Source organism: Carcharhinus amblyrhynchos, chromosome 19 (genome assembly GCF_965287045.1).
Source record: "Carcharhinus amblyrhynchos chromosome 19, sCarAmb.v2.hapA, whole genome shotgun sequence".
Taxonomy (NCBI): domain Eukaryota; kingdom Metazoa; phylum Chordata; class Chondrichthyes; order Carcharhiniformes; family Carcharhinidae; genus Carcharhinus; species Carcharhinus amblyrhynchos.
The window spans coordinates 17330747-17345275 of record NC_137342.1 but is presented as its reverse complement, the minus strand read 5'-3'; the positions used below and the strand labels follow the sequence as shown (position 1 = coordinate 17345275).

The following is a 14529-nucleotide window of genomic DNA, read 5'->3' as shown; positions in this document are numbered from 1 at the left end:
AACAATTAGATGTAACAATAATGGATTGATTGAGATGAGCCAAATGACCTCCTTCACCTAGAATCTGTGTTAACTGACTTATTTGTTTTGACTAGTAGAAAACTGAATATAAATAATTACTTGCAATTGTTTTGCAATTTCCAAAATTTATTATGAATCAACTATTCATAACATGTAGCGCATTCTGTGTTTTCAAATTATTTTCTATGGCCTGATTTTATGTAATAAAATTAAACATCAGGAATGAATACAAAAAGATAAATTAAAACAGCAACACCATGCTTATTTATATTGACAAACTTACTACTTGGTGCAGTCAAGAGCAAGCTGAGCCTTTAGCCTACTAAGATTAGCCTCATCAGTGAATACAGAGCGCTGTCTCACTACGTCCACCATCTGAAGATAATGAAGGAATAGCTGTTCACACACTGTGATGATGTGTGTAATAGTTCGTCGGTTGAGTTCCTTGTTTTCCATGTTTGTCAGAGTAACGTCTTGAGCAGAGTGCACAAACTCCTCCCAAAGCAGCTTTACATCTGCGACAATCATTCCTCCCTAAGAATAACAATGCCAGCTGGAAATTAATCTGTTCAGAAGCAGAGTATCTTCCCAAAAATAGTACTGTATAATCACTTCTAAAGAGATATTGTTTATGTTATAGTAAAATTATACTGATAAATACATATGATTTGTATGCTGAAAGATAAAAACCAAAAAGGTCCAACGTTTTGACTGTTGGTTCAAAATGCAAATACAAATCTGAGTCATACACAATAATAGGAGTTATATGACTGGTTTCAGAGTTGCCACAGTATTAGCAAAAGAGACATCTAGGAGTTCCTCACTTCATTACTACCCAGTAATCTCACAAGAAATTAATGTTAAACAATGACAATATCAGGCTCAGCTCTGATGGCTCTCAGTCCAACAGTCTACCAGCACCTGTAATTGGCACAAATGCCCAGCTGGTAGCAATCGATGGGCTGCCACTGGCCATCAACTGAGCTACTACTTTTGGTTGGAAGTGAGAGTGCTGTAGTGAGGACACCCAAAAAAGAAATCCAACTTTTAACCTCAAACAGTAAAAAAAAGTATGAATAAAATGCAAAATACTGCAAACGCTGGAAATCTGAAACAGAAACATAAAACAGAAAATTAGCAGCTGCAGGGAGGTCAGAGAGTTAACATTCTGGGCACAAATCCTTTAACAGGGTTGTGATGAATGCCATCAGCCCAAAGCATTGAGTGGTGTTGACTATTAAAGAATCCTTTTAAAAACTGATCCACCTACCAGTGCCTGTTGAGTTGCTATAGAAACAGATGCAACTTCTGATTTTGCAGCAATCCTTCTTTGAATCAATTGACAGAGATCAGTAAGGGTGGTTGGGGCTGACTGTACACTTTGATCAATGGGAGTTACTGGGCGCTTTAGCTGAAACACTAAGGACATAATTAAAAATGAATACAAACAATATACCAAATCACACAACCTAAATTCGATGAAGATATCATATTTTTAAGATATCCTAAATGTCGCATTTAGATTCTGAGTATTGGGATATAGGTGCCTTTTGAAATTGGCTTGAGGTAATATAAGATTACACTGCCCTGTTTGCACTGTTTTCTGCTCAAAGGAGAGGTCTGTGCATTCAGACACACACCATGGTTTGCCATGTGAGAATGCAAATTACTAATATTTTAGAACTTTGGGATGCCTGTTTCACACTGGTGATCTCACACCACTTCTGGCACAGTGGTTAGCACTGCTGCCTCAAAGCACCAGGGACCCAGGTTTGATTCCTGGCTTGGGTCACTGTCTGTGTGGAGTTTGCACATCCTCCCCATGTCTGCATGGGTTTCCTCTGGGTGCTCCAGTTTCCTCCCACAATCCAAAGATGTGCACGTTAGGTTGATTGACCATGGTAAATTGCCCTTTAGTGTCAGGGGGATTAGAAGGGTAAATGCGTGGGGTTACAGGGATCGGGCCTGGGTGGAATTGTGGTCAGTGCAGACTTGATGGGCCAAATAGCCTCCTGCTGCATTTTATATCCTATGATTTTAATTCAGCTGCCTTGAAAAGAAAATGTACATTGATATGAAAAATTGATTTCAGATCGATGCAAATTCTTCACTGTATTTACTCAGTAACTTTTAGGATGCAAAATTTAATATCTCTTAAAGGCATGTTAACTCTAGTTGGACATAGAGACTTTATGACACAATCACTTGTCTCTAACTTGTCATTTGCTCACCTAACATGGCAATCTTCATGATACACTGGCCAATTGAAAATTGAATAAACTGCTTGGTTGGAACCCAGGGAAATCCACAGCAAAGCTGGTGGGCCATTGGAACCTCCAGTCACATTAGCAAGACCAGAGGATCCGATTAGTATGAGGTGCTGTAAAGTTTCAACCTTCATTATTGATTGACAGTTCCAAAAGCACTTCATTGGCTATCAAGTGCTTTGAGAAGTCCCAAGGTCATGAAAATTGCTATACAATACAAGTCCCTTTTCTTTTAAGTGAAGCATCTTTGTTCTGCGGCAGGATTTTCACTGCTGCTGGAGTCAAGAAAGGGCTCTAGTTGCTACAAACACCTTGCATACCAATTCCCTGGCTTCCTCTCCCTGCATCAATTTCCCAAAGGTGGGATTAGAGGGCCAGCAGAGCTACCTGTCCCCGACCAGTAGTAGCCAGTGGAACTAGGTAATGACCCCTCAAGGCAGGAGGCCAATTGGGATTTTTCCAGTCATTGGGTTTCCACAGCAAGGGACAATTTTGCTGCTTTGTGGCATCCTCACAGCAGCAGACTGTGGGACCAACAAATGAGGCAAACTTAGAGGTCCTCCTTGTGTGCCAAGGTTCAGCAGCAATTGTGGTCACCCTGTGATGGGCAAAGGCTTTTTTTTAATTTTAAGTTTGAAAAAGTTGGAGAGATGACACCTCTATTTGGAAGCACTCACTCTCTTTCATGTACCTGCTGCTTTCGAGCCAGAGAGTCACTTATTGACCTTCCTCCTTTGAGATCCTGTCCATTGTCCTGCATCCTGCGTTAGATGATCCTCAGGCCATTAGTTGGCCAGTTCAGGGAAATTCACAGTTGAGTGATGGTTTCCCACACACACTGCAGACTTCTTACTCTCATTTTTGCATGACAGTGGGGTTCAGGGGCCCATAGGAAAATCCTGTAAATATGCTACTAGTTTTCCCAAGCAGTTAGTTCTATTCTTAGTATTCATATTGTTGCTACATTTCAGTGCCAAATGCCATTAGACCTTGAATTCTTGAGTAGTAGGAATTCATTGAACAAATAGGTTAATAATGCAATTGTGGTGGCATGCCCCTTTAAAAGGCAAGTTTTAAGAAGGTCATGTGACCCATTCGACCAATCAGGCCAATGGATTCATGGCCATAAATAGATTCTATTGATGGCCAATAAAATTCCAGATATTTTACTGAATTCAGTCCCTTCCCTGAGCAGGCAGGGCAGCATAGAGACAGACATGCCTGCTGACCCTGGAAACAGATCCTAGGTGACCACTGGGATGAGCAAATGCCAAGGTGAAGTGATTAGAAGGCTCCGATGCAGCTGAATGTCAAGGTTGGGTGATGAGAAAGCTTGCCAGGTTTTTGGGACTTTGACCTAGTTGTTTTAGAAACCATTAGGCCATTTGTCTTCATGCCTCACATCCATCCCCTCATTCTTATAACACTTCCATGCCAACTTATGTTCTATTTCTACCTCCCATTGCCCCTCACTCACATGCATCTCCATGCCAACTCATGCTCTCACTCAATCCCCATGGCCCCCATAAGCTCTTGTTATCTCTACAGCCACTTGCTCAACATCTACTATGGACAGACCTCAAGAGCTATGTGTAGATGATAAAAGTAAACTTCTACAATCGAGGAAAGCTCTTCTACACATATAATAATGAAAAACATCAACTCAAAAAACCCAATGATTTTAAATATTCTCAATTGAAACAGTTCGATTTGGATCCCACATCAAAGGCAGATCATTTTGTGAGCTACTTAAACTGTCAATAAAACTGACAACTCAGATAACTTCAGCTTTTAAAACATAGCCAAGCATTCATAATGTCATAAAAACTACCTTGGAGAAATGTCAACAAAGGATTGTGTTGCAACTACACAATCAGATGATTTTTTTCTATCCTACCCCAGGTAGTCTGTCAATCAAAGCAGAGGTTTTTTAATTTTCACTGATAGCTTCAGCCTATTTTTTTCATGGTTGAAGAGCAGGGAACTGAAAAAAACTTCAGATCATGGACAGAATTTTATGGGATGACGTACTTCGTGCAATCCCTCATCCTCCCTCCACCACCCGCCCCCAATCCCCATCCCCACCCGGAAGAAAGGTCAATTCCAATGGACCAACTTTACTACTTTAAAAAGGTTGCCTCACAACAATAACACAATGGGTGTGATCTAAACAAATTCACAGTAGGACTTCCACCTCTTAGTGCAAGTCCAACCTTAAAGAGCTACTAGCCTATCTGATTGGTCAGTAATTCTAGCTGTCCCAACAATGCCAGAATTCAGTTGTGGTTACTGCTAGGCAAGTAGGCCATGAGATAGATGAAGGTTACATGGATCATTGATCCAGGTAAGTTAGGGGTTTGAGGGGAGGAAGAATCAGGGAGCCAAGGGAGAGGACTAGTGGGTAGGCAGCTTGGGTTATGGTGGCCAAATGGGAAGTGACAAAGTGGGTGTAGCATCTTGAGGAGAGTGTCCCTGGTGCATACACATCTTGATGGACGTAACCCTTACCTTCCTGCCTCTTAATCAGTTTTGTTAAACTCCCAACTGCCTGTCCATGCTAACTTTACTATAGCACATGCAGTGTGATAGTCAGGTCAATAGGCTTGTTAACAAGCCCTATTAATAATCCTTCAAAATGGTGGGACAGCTGCTGCTTTTGGTGCCTATCCACCTAACACTTTGGGGTATGGGCCAGGTTGGGAGTGAAGGCAGCAGGCAGGATAGCCAGCCATCAGATTTTATGTGCTACACTCCCCTGCTGAAAGCGCACCTGACTGGACACCATAGAATGTGGTCTATGACATTTAAATAGAGCTTATCCATTCTTCAAGAGAGTTTACATCTACTTCATCAATTGTGAATTCAAACACTGCATTCAAGTCCCTTGCAGCAGCCAGATACTGGAGTCTGTTTGAACACAGCGCATAATTCAAATGGCCTTGCTGAGTTCTGGTTTCCCTCTTGTGTGATTCGTACCCTATCTCCCTCGTCATGCTGACAAAAATTAGATCAGTCAGAAGTCGGGGCTGGACTTTTCATAACGGTCCCTCACACCATTTTTAAAAATCCGTGGATGCTTCCCAACTCTGCAAAAATCTGGCCTTGGTCTGTGCTTTTATGAATATATATTACCCAGGGAGTAGGGTTCCATGCACATACCTCGACGGTGGTCTGCGAAATGTACATTGCACTCCACTATAACAGCAGCCTTAAAATTGCCTGACAATAGCTGGGTTATTTTCTCAAAACAATTCCTTTTAATTTTAAAGTACAAATTTTGCTCAGCAGCCACTCGAGGGCAGCTAACAAATGATTTGTAATTCTTCTGACACAATTACATTATACAGGCAGTCAATTGTGTAAGATATGCAAATTGTTTTCACATAAATGCACCTGGTACAAGAAATGAGGACTGTTTGCGAAGCAGGAAAAGGGACTCCTCTGAAATGTTCTGCCCAATATTTCTCTCTCAAACAGCTTCACAAAATGGATGATCTCATCATTATCTTGTTGCTGTTTATGGGGTCTTGCTTTGTGCAAATTGGCTGCACATTTCCAAATATTAAAACAATGTTCCTTTCAATTTTTCCTTCACTGTGTGTAACCCATTTGATGTACTGCACAGTTCCTTAATGATTGCTACATGGCAGCATGTGTACACATCTTAAAAGAACCTTCTTATGTGCAGCTTGTTTGTTCCCTGCACAGTGAGTTTTGGATTGCAGCAGACGGTTGGGTCCTGTGTAGTTTACATAGCATATCAGTGATTGCAAAATCACTGTAAAATGCTTTGGAACATCCAGAAATTGATTGAAAGCTATTTTATAAATTAAGTTTCTTTGTCACTAACCTCACCCTTTTTCCCACAGCAACGCGCAGGAGAGAAATTGTCTTACGGCCAAAATATATTTCCAGCACACAGATAATTTCAAATAATTTTGATTGATGTAATAAAATTAAGCAGTTGCAGAGACCAACAATCATTAAGTTGTAATATCATGTAGGGGTACCTGGCGGCTTTATGTCTTCAGTGCCAGACTCGAAGAGGCTCAGAGGTTCCAGCATGTCTTTATATCTTTGGTGGAGTTCCTTAGCTGCAACTGTGCTGCGCACCATAGAACGTAAATCATATCTTTTTGATTGCCTGCTGCTTTTATTTTCCATAATTGTTACACCAAGATCTTTGGTCTTCATTGCAGGAAATCACTATCGAAAAGAAAATAATCCAAATGTATTTTGCAACTTGGCAATTTAAAAAAATGTAAAATATCCTGCATCATATTCACAACATTTGTCAGTGTAAAGTCAGCTTCCAAATGTGTATTGGTGACACTCAGCTGTAACTACCTTTCACTACCCTCACCCTCAACTGCACTGTCTGACTATGGTCCAAATCATCACATCTGAACTCTATCCAACTTAAAAGGATGTCATATCGCTGAAGGTTTCTGCTTCCGATACCGGTGTCCTTCAAGTGTAGGCTTGTTGAGTTTTGTTTGCTCAGAGGATCACTGGCTTCCCCGATGTAAGGCGGGTGGTGCAGTGAGAATGCTGACTAGCTGCATTATTATTCTTATTATTATTAACTCATTATTTATGCATTAACTACTGGTTATGATATAGCCTCCCCAAGTACTGTACCTAAAACCTCTTGGGCCTGCTCATGATTGGCCAAGTTCTTTACAAGGATTAAGTGCAAGCGAAGACTGCCAAAATCCTGGAGCATGTCTAAAAGTCATCACTTTCCCAAAAGCCAGCAAAAATCCACAATGATCCCTACTAGCATTCTGCTTAAGGTGGTAGAGAACCTAATTCTACAGCAGAACCAGCCAGAAGTGGAGAACATTCTGAGTGCGGACCTGACATGGTGTGTCATGATCTTTATATGTTGAGAATCTCAATGTAGATCTCAAGAGATCATCTGTCTCTCTGCTATCTATACAATGTAAGATATTGAGACTGATGAGGGTTCTGATCAAACACAAGTATTTGAAGTTTATTACTAGCAACAATGATTTACAACTCTGGACAGGACTTGATCTGGCCTGGGACCTAAATTACACAGGCCGATTACATGACTATATGCCCAATTGATGAGGTGTATGTAGAGTCTTGCTGATACAACATCACTGGCAATAGTGAATATCTCTCAAAGAAGCTGTACTTTTTATACTCCAGTTGCACACAAAGTGATATCAGTCATGTCGTGATGCAGCTTTTTAAAGGTACATGTTATTGACTGCACTGGCATGCACGCACTATCATAACAAGACCAAACTGGTTTTCAACAAGAAAGAAGCACATGTTATCAGATTACCGATTTTCATTGAAAATGGCTTCCAAAAGAAGCAGTTCTAAATAAGGATAATTTTCCTTGACTTCATCGCAGTGTGCATTACAGTATGGTATATTGATCTAATTGTCGAAATATCAAGAACCCTCTTTCCTTCTGTTAATGACGCCACTGAACTGTTCCTCCAGGGCAGGTCGCTCACTGATGACCAGACTAGTGCCTGGAGGAAACAGATGAATGAGCTACACAAGGTCCATGGACTTCAGTTTTGTGGTGACTCCTTGATGCTTCACAGCCAAACATTGCCTTGATATCAAGGCCAGTTACTTTCGCCTCTCCTCAATTTCAAATGTTTAGTCTACGTTTGGACCAAGGTGTTAGAGGCAACGTACTGGCATGGATAGAAGACTGACTGACTGGCAGAAGGCAGAGAGTAGGGATAAAAGATTTCTTTTCAGGATGGCAGCCAGTGACTAGTGGAGTTCCACAGGGGCAGTGTTGGGACTGCAACTTTTCATTTTATACATAAAAGATCTAGATGAAGGAACTGAGGATATTGTGGTTAAGTCTGCAGATGATACAAAGATAGGTGGAGGGTCAGGTTGTATTGAGGAAGCAGCAGAAGAACTTGGGCAGGTTAAGAGAGTGGGCAAAGAGGTGGCAGATGGAATACAATGTGGGAAAGTGAGAGGTTATACACCTTGGTAGGAAGAAGAGTGCAGACTATTTTCTAAATGGGAAGAGAATTTGGGAGTGCAAGGGGACTTGGGAGTCCTTGTTCAGGATTCTCTTAAGGTTAACTTGCAGGTTGAATTGGAAGTTAGGAAGGCAAATGCAATGTTAGTATTTGTTTCAAAGGACGAGAATTCAAGAGCAGGGATATACTGCTGAGGCTTTTTAAGGCCCTGGTCAGACCACATTTGGAATATTGTGAGCAATTTTGGGCCCTGTACCTAAAGAAGAATGTGCTGGCCCTGGAGAGGGTCCTGAGGAGATTCAAGAGAATGATCCCTGAAATGAGCAGCTTGATGTACGAAGAGCGTTTGAGGACTCTGGGTCTGTATTCGGAGTTTAGAAGGATGAGGGAGGATCTTATTGAAACTTGCAGAATACTGAAAGACCTGGATAGAGTGGACATGGGGAAGATGTTTCTATTAGTAAGAGAGGCTAGAATCCGACAATACAGTCTCAGAGTGAAGGGACAACCCTTTAGAACCAAGATGAGGAACAATTTCTTCAGCCAAAGGGTGGTGAATTGGTGGAATTCATTGCCACAGAAGGCTGTGGAGACTACATCATTGAGTGTATTTAAGACAGAGAGAAGCAGGTTCTTCATTAGTAAGGGGAACAAAGGCTATGTTGAAAAGGCAAGAGAATGGGGTTGAGAAACTTATCAATCATGATTGAATGACGGAGCAGACTCAATTGGCCTTATGGCCTAATTCTGACCGTATATCTCATTGTCTTATGGTAATGAGGAGACCTGGCTGAGTGTCAATGAGCAGGTTACTGTAGTGTAAGTGTTGCTTGACAGAACTGTCACGACCCCTTCCTTCACTTTGCTGATGATCGAGAAGAGGCCGATTGGACAATAAATCGCTGGATTGGATTTGTCCTGCTTTTTGTGGAAAGGACACACCTGGGCAAATTTTCCACATTGTCGAGTACTTACAACGCAAGTGTTGTAGCTGAACAGTAAAATGTGCAAACACATTGCTTGAAACAACTGACCTTGCAATCCTGCCGCCAAAATTAGTTAATGAACCTGTAGATCAAGATAAGAAAGATGCTATCCAACAATGTGCAGTACCATTAGGCTGTTTGTGCTTTATTCTTGCCTTTTCAAAATCACTATTTATTTTGTAAAGTACGTTTCTGATATTCTAAGAAGTGCAAAATTGATCTGGTAATGTAATAATAAATATAGTGCTCAGTAATCAAATGACACTACAAGAATCTGTTCATAGTTGACACTCGATCAGTGCATTTATATATAGTGGCTGAACAAATAATACATCTACTTTATGGCAGCATGGTAGCACAGCCATTAGCACTGCTGCCTCACAGTGCCAGGGACCCGGGTTCGATTCCAGCTTTGGGTGATTGTGGGGAGTTTGCACATTCTCCCTGTGTGAGTGTGAGTTTGCTCCGGGTGCTCTGGTTTCTTCCCACAGTCTGAAAGACACGTTGGTTAGGTTGATCAGTCATGCTAATTTTCTCCTTAGTGTCAGGTTAAACATGTGGGGTTACAGGGATAGGGCCTGGAATGAATTGCTGTCAGTGCAGGCTTGATGGGTTGAATGGCCTCCTTCTGTATTGTAGGAATTCTATGATTTTATATATATGAGTACATATATATAAATATATATACACATGTACATATATATGAATATATACACAAGTGTATATGTAACTCCAAACTCTGTGCAGAAAGATTAAAATAAAACGATTGAAATCCAGACCTGCAAAGGTCAGAGATAACCTGCTCAGACTGCTCATTTCTAGTAACTAAATTAAGCATTATACTTTACTCTAATTGCAATCAATTGTTGTGTCAATGTGGATATCATCACACACTAACACTGCGGCGCCTCTGAGTCATCATGCATCCTCACGACCACTGAGAATAAAGGTGAGAAATGCCCCCAGCCCCTTTACCTGAGGGTTTGGCTGGTGTGTGTGTGTGTTGAGGGACACACACACAAGCCTCTGGCTCTCAGGGGTGACAGTCCAGCTTTGACAGCGCCTTGTTGCTGCTCCATCCTCCGCCGCCGCCGCCGAAAGAGGGTAGAGGGTGGTCAGAACGCTTCACTCAGCTTTCTTCGGCCGTCTCCCTCCGCCCTGCCCTCCCCTCGCTCTCCGCGGTGCGGCGGAGGGATCCCACAGAGAGAGAGAGGGCTCCGGCTGGTTGCTAGGAGACGGCCGGACGCAGAATGTGGCTGAGGATGTCATTCGGGTGCAGGTAAAAGGCGCAGGTGAGAACTCCTGTCGAACACCGCCTTGAGAATTGTTTAATTTATGATTTTTTTTTAATTGATGGTTTCACGCTGACCCGCTGTGGGAGACAAACTTCAATGGGGCGCATTTGCAAACGGCCGTTTTGCCTCCATGCGCAGTTGCAAACCCTCCCCCACAGGCAGCTAGAGCTCATCTCCACTGGAGACCTTCCCATACAGCCACCCCATATGCAGCCTGGCTCTGGCCCACTCCCCAACATCCACAAACTACACTGATCTGACAAAGATATCACTTGAGGTGATGGTGTAGTGGTGTCATCGCTGGACTATTAAAAAGAATCTAGTCAAAAAACTATTAGAAGTAAAAAAGATGCAAAAGTCTGAGACCACGCACCAACCCGACTCAAGAACCTCTGCCCTCCTGCCATCAGACTTTTGAATGGACCTAAAATTAAAATAAGGGACACACAAGAGGCCAGAATTGGAAAGTGCACACATATCTCAAAGGATTATGGAGCTGGAGTTTACAGAGATAGGGAAAGCCATGGGCGGATGAGAATTTTAAAATCAAGGCAATGTAAGTCAACAAGCACAGGTATGATTGGAGAAACAGAACTTGATTTATTATTGGCACATATTAGGATACAGTTGAAAGTACTGTTTCTTATGCACAATATAGCCAAAGCATACGTTTATTAGAGTATATAGGGGAGAAGGAAAGGAGAGTGCAGAAAATATCACAACAAAATATTCAAACCTTGGCAACAGCAGTACTAAAACAATTGTCATGTCCCATAAAATACATTGCTAAGGCCCGAGATGTAATTGTAATCGCATGAATATGTATTTGCAATAAAACCACTGCTGTACAATCTAGTGTATAAAAACGAGTACAGACATTCGCTAGGGTATAGAGAAAGATCAGCTTAATATTTGGTAGGTCCATATAAGGGCAGTTTTCATGATAGTTGGTCTTGCAGTTGGTCCTCCACATGGCTGATGCTGTTAACTTCTCCCTTATTATCTAGTTTCTTCCTGCATCAAAAATGTTCTTAGCCATATAAACCTGTGACCTAGGGTCATCAATTTGCCCAGTATCAATTGCAAAAATATGACATATCTACTACCCTTGCCTAGCAATCTTCACAGCCACAACAACTATTATGTTGAATACATCTTATCACACACATTGCTTACTTAGCAGGCTTATTCTGCAACTATAGCTGTTCTCACAGTTCTTGCTTGTGTAAAGTTGACTACTTTTCCCATCGTGTTTTGTGGATGTTTAGCTGTTAACTATCCAGCTACAAGATCCTTGGTAAAACCCAGTAGTAATGGTACAGGAAGAGGAGCCATTGCAAGTGAAAAGATCAGAACCAGGTTAATCCAATCCCACAAAGCCAGATGCGAATGAAGAGATGTTGGAGAAGGATGGAATGGTCAACCATATCAAACAAAGATTGCAGACAAGTTGAGAAGATCAAGGAGGGAAAGTTTACCTTTGTCATGGTCCTAGAGGGTATTATTTTTGACCTTGATAAAAACTGGTTTAAACCTATGGTTGAGGCGGAAACCTGATAAGAAGGATTCAAATACCAAGTTCCAGAAAAGATGGAACACATTCAAGGGTTTTCCGGATAATAAATGGTAAACTAATGTAGATGAAGTATGATACTCCAACCCTGAGATTCTGTGTGAATTTTAGTAACAGTGCAGACAGTTGAAATGCGGCAGGAATATCTAACTCATTTGATTTGCAGTAGCTTTGTTGTACTGCAAATATTGGGATTGAATAACACTAATGATTAAATAAATCACAAAAAAATGAGTTGTTTGGTATATAGTAGAAAACGTAACACAGCAAGATATTCAAACCTTGGCAACAGCAGTACTAAAACAATTGTCATGTCTCATAAAATACGTTGCTAAGGCCCAAGATGTATTTGTTTTGTAATCACATGAATATGTATTTGCAATAAAACTACTGATGTACAATCTAGTGTATAAAAATGAGTACAGACATTTGCTGTGTGCAAACTTCCCTACCTTTGATCGTGAATTTTGATTATTCTTTTTATGTTAACATGCTAGGTAATCTGTCAATGAAAATTCCTCATGCAAACAGATTTAAGCAATGGCATAATTACAAATTGCAGCAATTAAGTGGCATTGTAGCTTCACTGCATCCTGCATCACTTACATGACCTGCAGATTTCCAGCATTTTCAGCTTTTTTTCCAGCACCTGCTCTATTTTGCTTTTGGTTTATATATGTGTTCCTACTTACATGATATCTTTTATCCTATTCTGGGATGCTATGTATTTCCTGCCCACGCCTCATCTGTTGACTTTTTATGAAGGCAGCTTTTTTGTGGTAATGCCATTCTCCAACCATCCATTTACCTTCTAAATATTTTTGTGACCTGCTCTCATTTGACAAACACGATAGATTTGCATTTATGTAGTACTTTTTATGACCATAGGGCATCTCAGTGTTTTACAGCCAAAGTACTTTTAAATTGTGGTCATTGTTCGAGTATAGGAGCAGAGACATCCTGCTGCAGTTATGCAACGTCTTGGTGAGATCACACCTAGAATATCGTGTGCAGTTTGGTCTCCTTATCTGAGGACGAATGTTCTTCTGATGGAGGGACTGCAGCAAGATTTACCAGACTGATGCCTGAAATGATGCAACTGATGTATATGAGGAGAAATTGAGTCGCTTAGGATTATATTAACTGGAGTTTCAAAGAATGAAGGGGCAATCTCATAGGAACCTATAACATTCAAACAGTACTAGACAGGGTAAATGTAGAAAGAATTTTCCCAATGATGGAGGAGTCCAAAACCTGAGGTCACCAAGGATATGGGGCAGCATGGTGGCACAGTGGTTAGCACTGCTGCCTCACAGCGCCAGGGACCCAGGTTCGATTCCTGGCTTGGGTCACTGTCTGTGTGGAGTTTGCATGTTCTGCCCACAGAGTGAAAGATGTGCTGGTTAGGTGCATTGACCCGAACAGGCACCATTGTGTGGTAACTCAAAATTTCACAGTAACTCCAATGTAAGCCTTACTTGTGACTAATAGATAAACTTAAAATAAATTTTAAACTATTGAGGACTGAGATGAGGAGAAATGTTTTTATCCATAGTGGTGAGCTTGTGGAATTCTCTGCCATGGAAAGTAGTTGAGGCCAAAATATTGTATGTTTTCAATGAAGAGTTTGATTTAGGTCTTGAGGGATTTAAGTCTTGGGGCTAAAGAGATCAAAGGATATGGAGGGAATATAGGAACAGTTTACTGCATTGGATGATCAGCCATGATCATTCTGAATAATGGAGCAGGCTCAAAGGGCTGAATGGCCAACTCCTGCTCTTATTTTCTATTATTCTGTGTGATACAAGAAAAATGGCTGCTAAGTTGTGTACAGCAAACTCCCCCAATCTAATTCCTGGCTTTTAGAGCTCATATATTTGTAATTTATTCTGATGTGGAAAAACTAATCACTTGGTCCCTATTTTCCCCCTTCGCTATTAATTCCAACTCTTCAATGTAAGATTATACTAGCTCCAGGAAGTCAGCTCATAATCACATTTGTAATGGCTTTGTACTGTATTTAGCCACACATTTTCCTGAATAAAGATTCCCTAAAATCTCTCTGAAAACTGGAAACTCTCCAAGTTGTAAGTTTGCTTAATCCATCTTTATTTCTAGGACCTTGTTTAGGTCTTGTAATATTTTGGACAATACCTGTCATCTGTTCATGGTTTCAGGGATCTTAATCGCTTCACTACCTTCACTTCTTTCAGCGTGCATGTCTTGGTCATAAGAAATCCATTGTACTAATCGCCAAAGTCTGAATGTTCACGTTCAAGATTTGCTGTTAATCTGAGCAATAAAATTACCTAACTTGATTCACTTATCAACTGAACAGTTATGATATTCATCCTCAAAAATTCCTTCACTGTCTGCCCATGTAGCTGCTGTATCTAG

At 41.0% G+C, this 14529-nt stretch overlaps 1 protein-coding gene across 1 annotated transcript in view; it reads right to left on the bottom strand.

The window, feature by feature from the left end:
* ccdc87 (coiled-coil domain containing 87) overlaps positions 1 to 10354 on the bottom strand; it is a 69052-nt gene extending 58698 nt beyond the window's left edge. Inside the window, exons 1-4 of the mRNA XM_080207304.1 lie at positions 10240 to 10354; positions 6299 to 6494; positions 1292 to 1440; positions 305 to 555 (exon numbers count right to left, since the gene is read on the bottom strand). Of these exons, the coding sequence (XP_080063430.1) occupies positions 305 to 555; positions 1292 to 1440; positions 6299 to 6482 (584 nt within the window). The 5' untranslated portion in view covers positions 6483 to 6494; positions 10240 to 10354. The remainder of the gene's footprint in view (positions 1 to 304; positions 556 to 1291; positions 1441 to 6298; positions 6495 to 10239) is intronic.
* Between the last annotated feature and the right edge of the window lie 4175 nt (positions 10355 to 14529).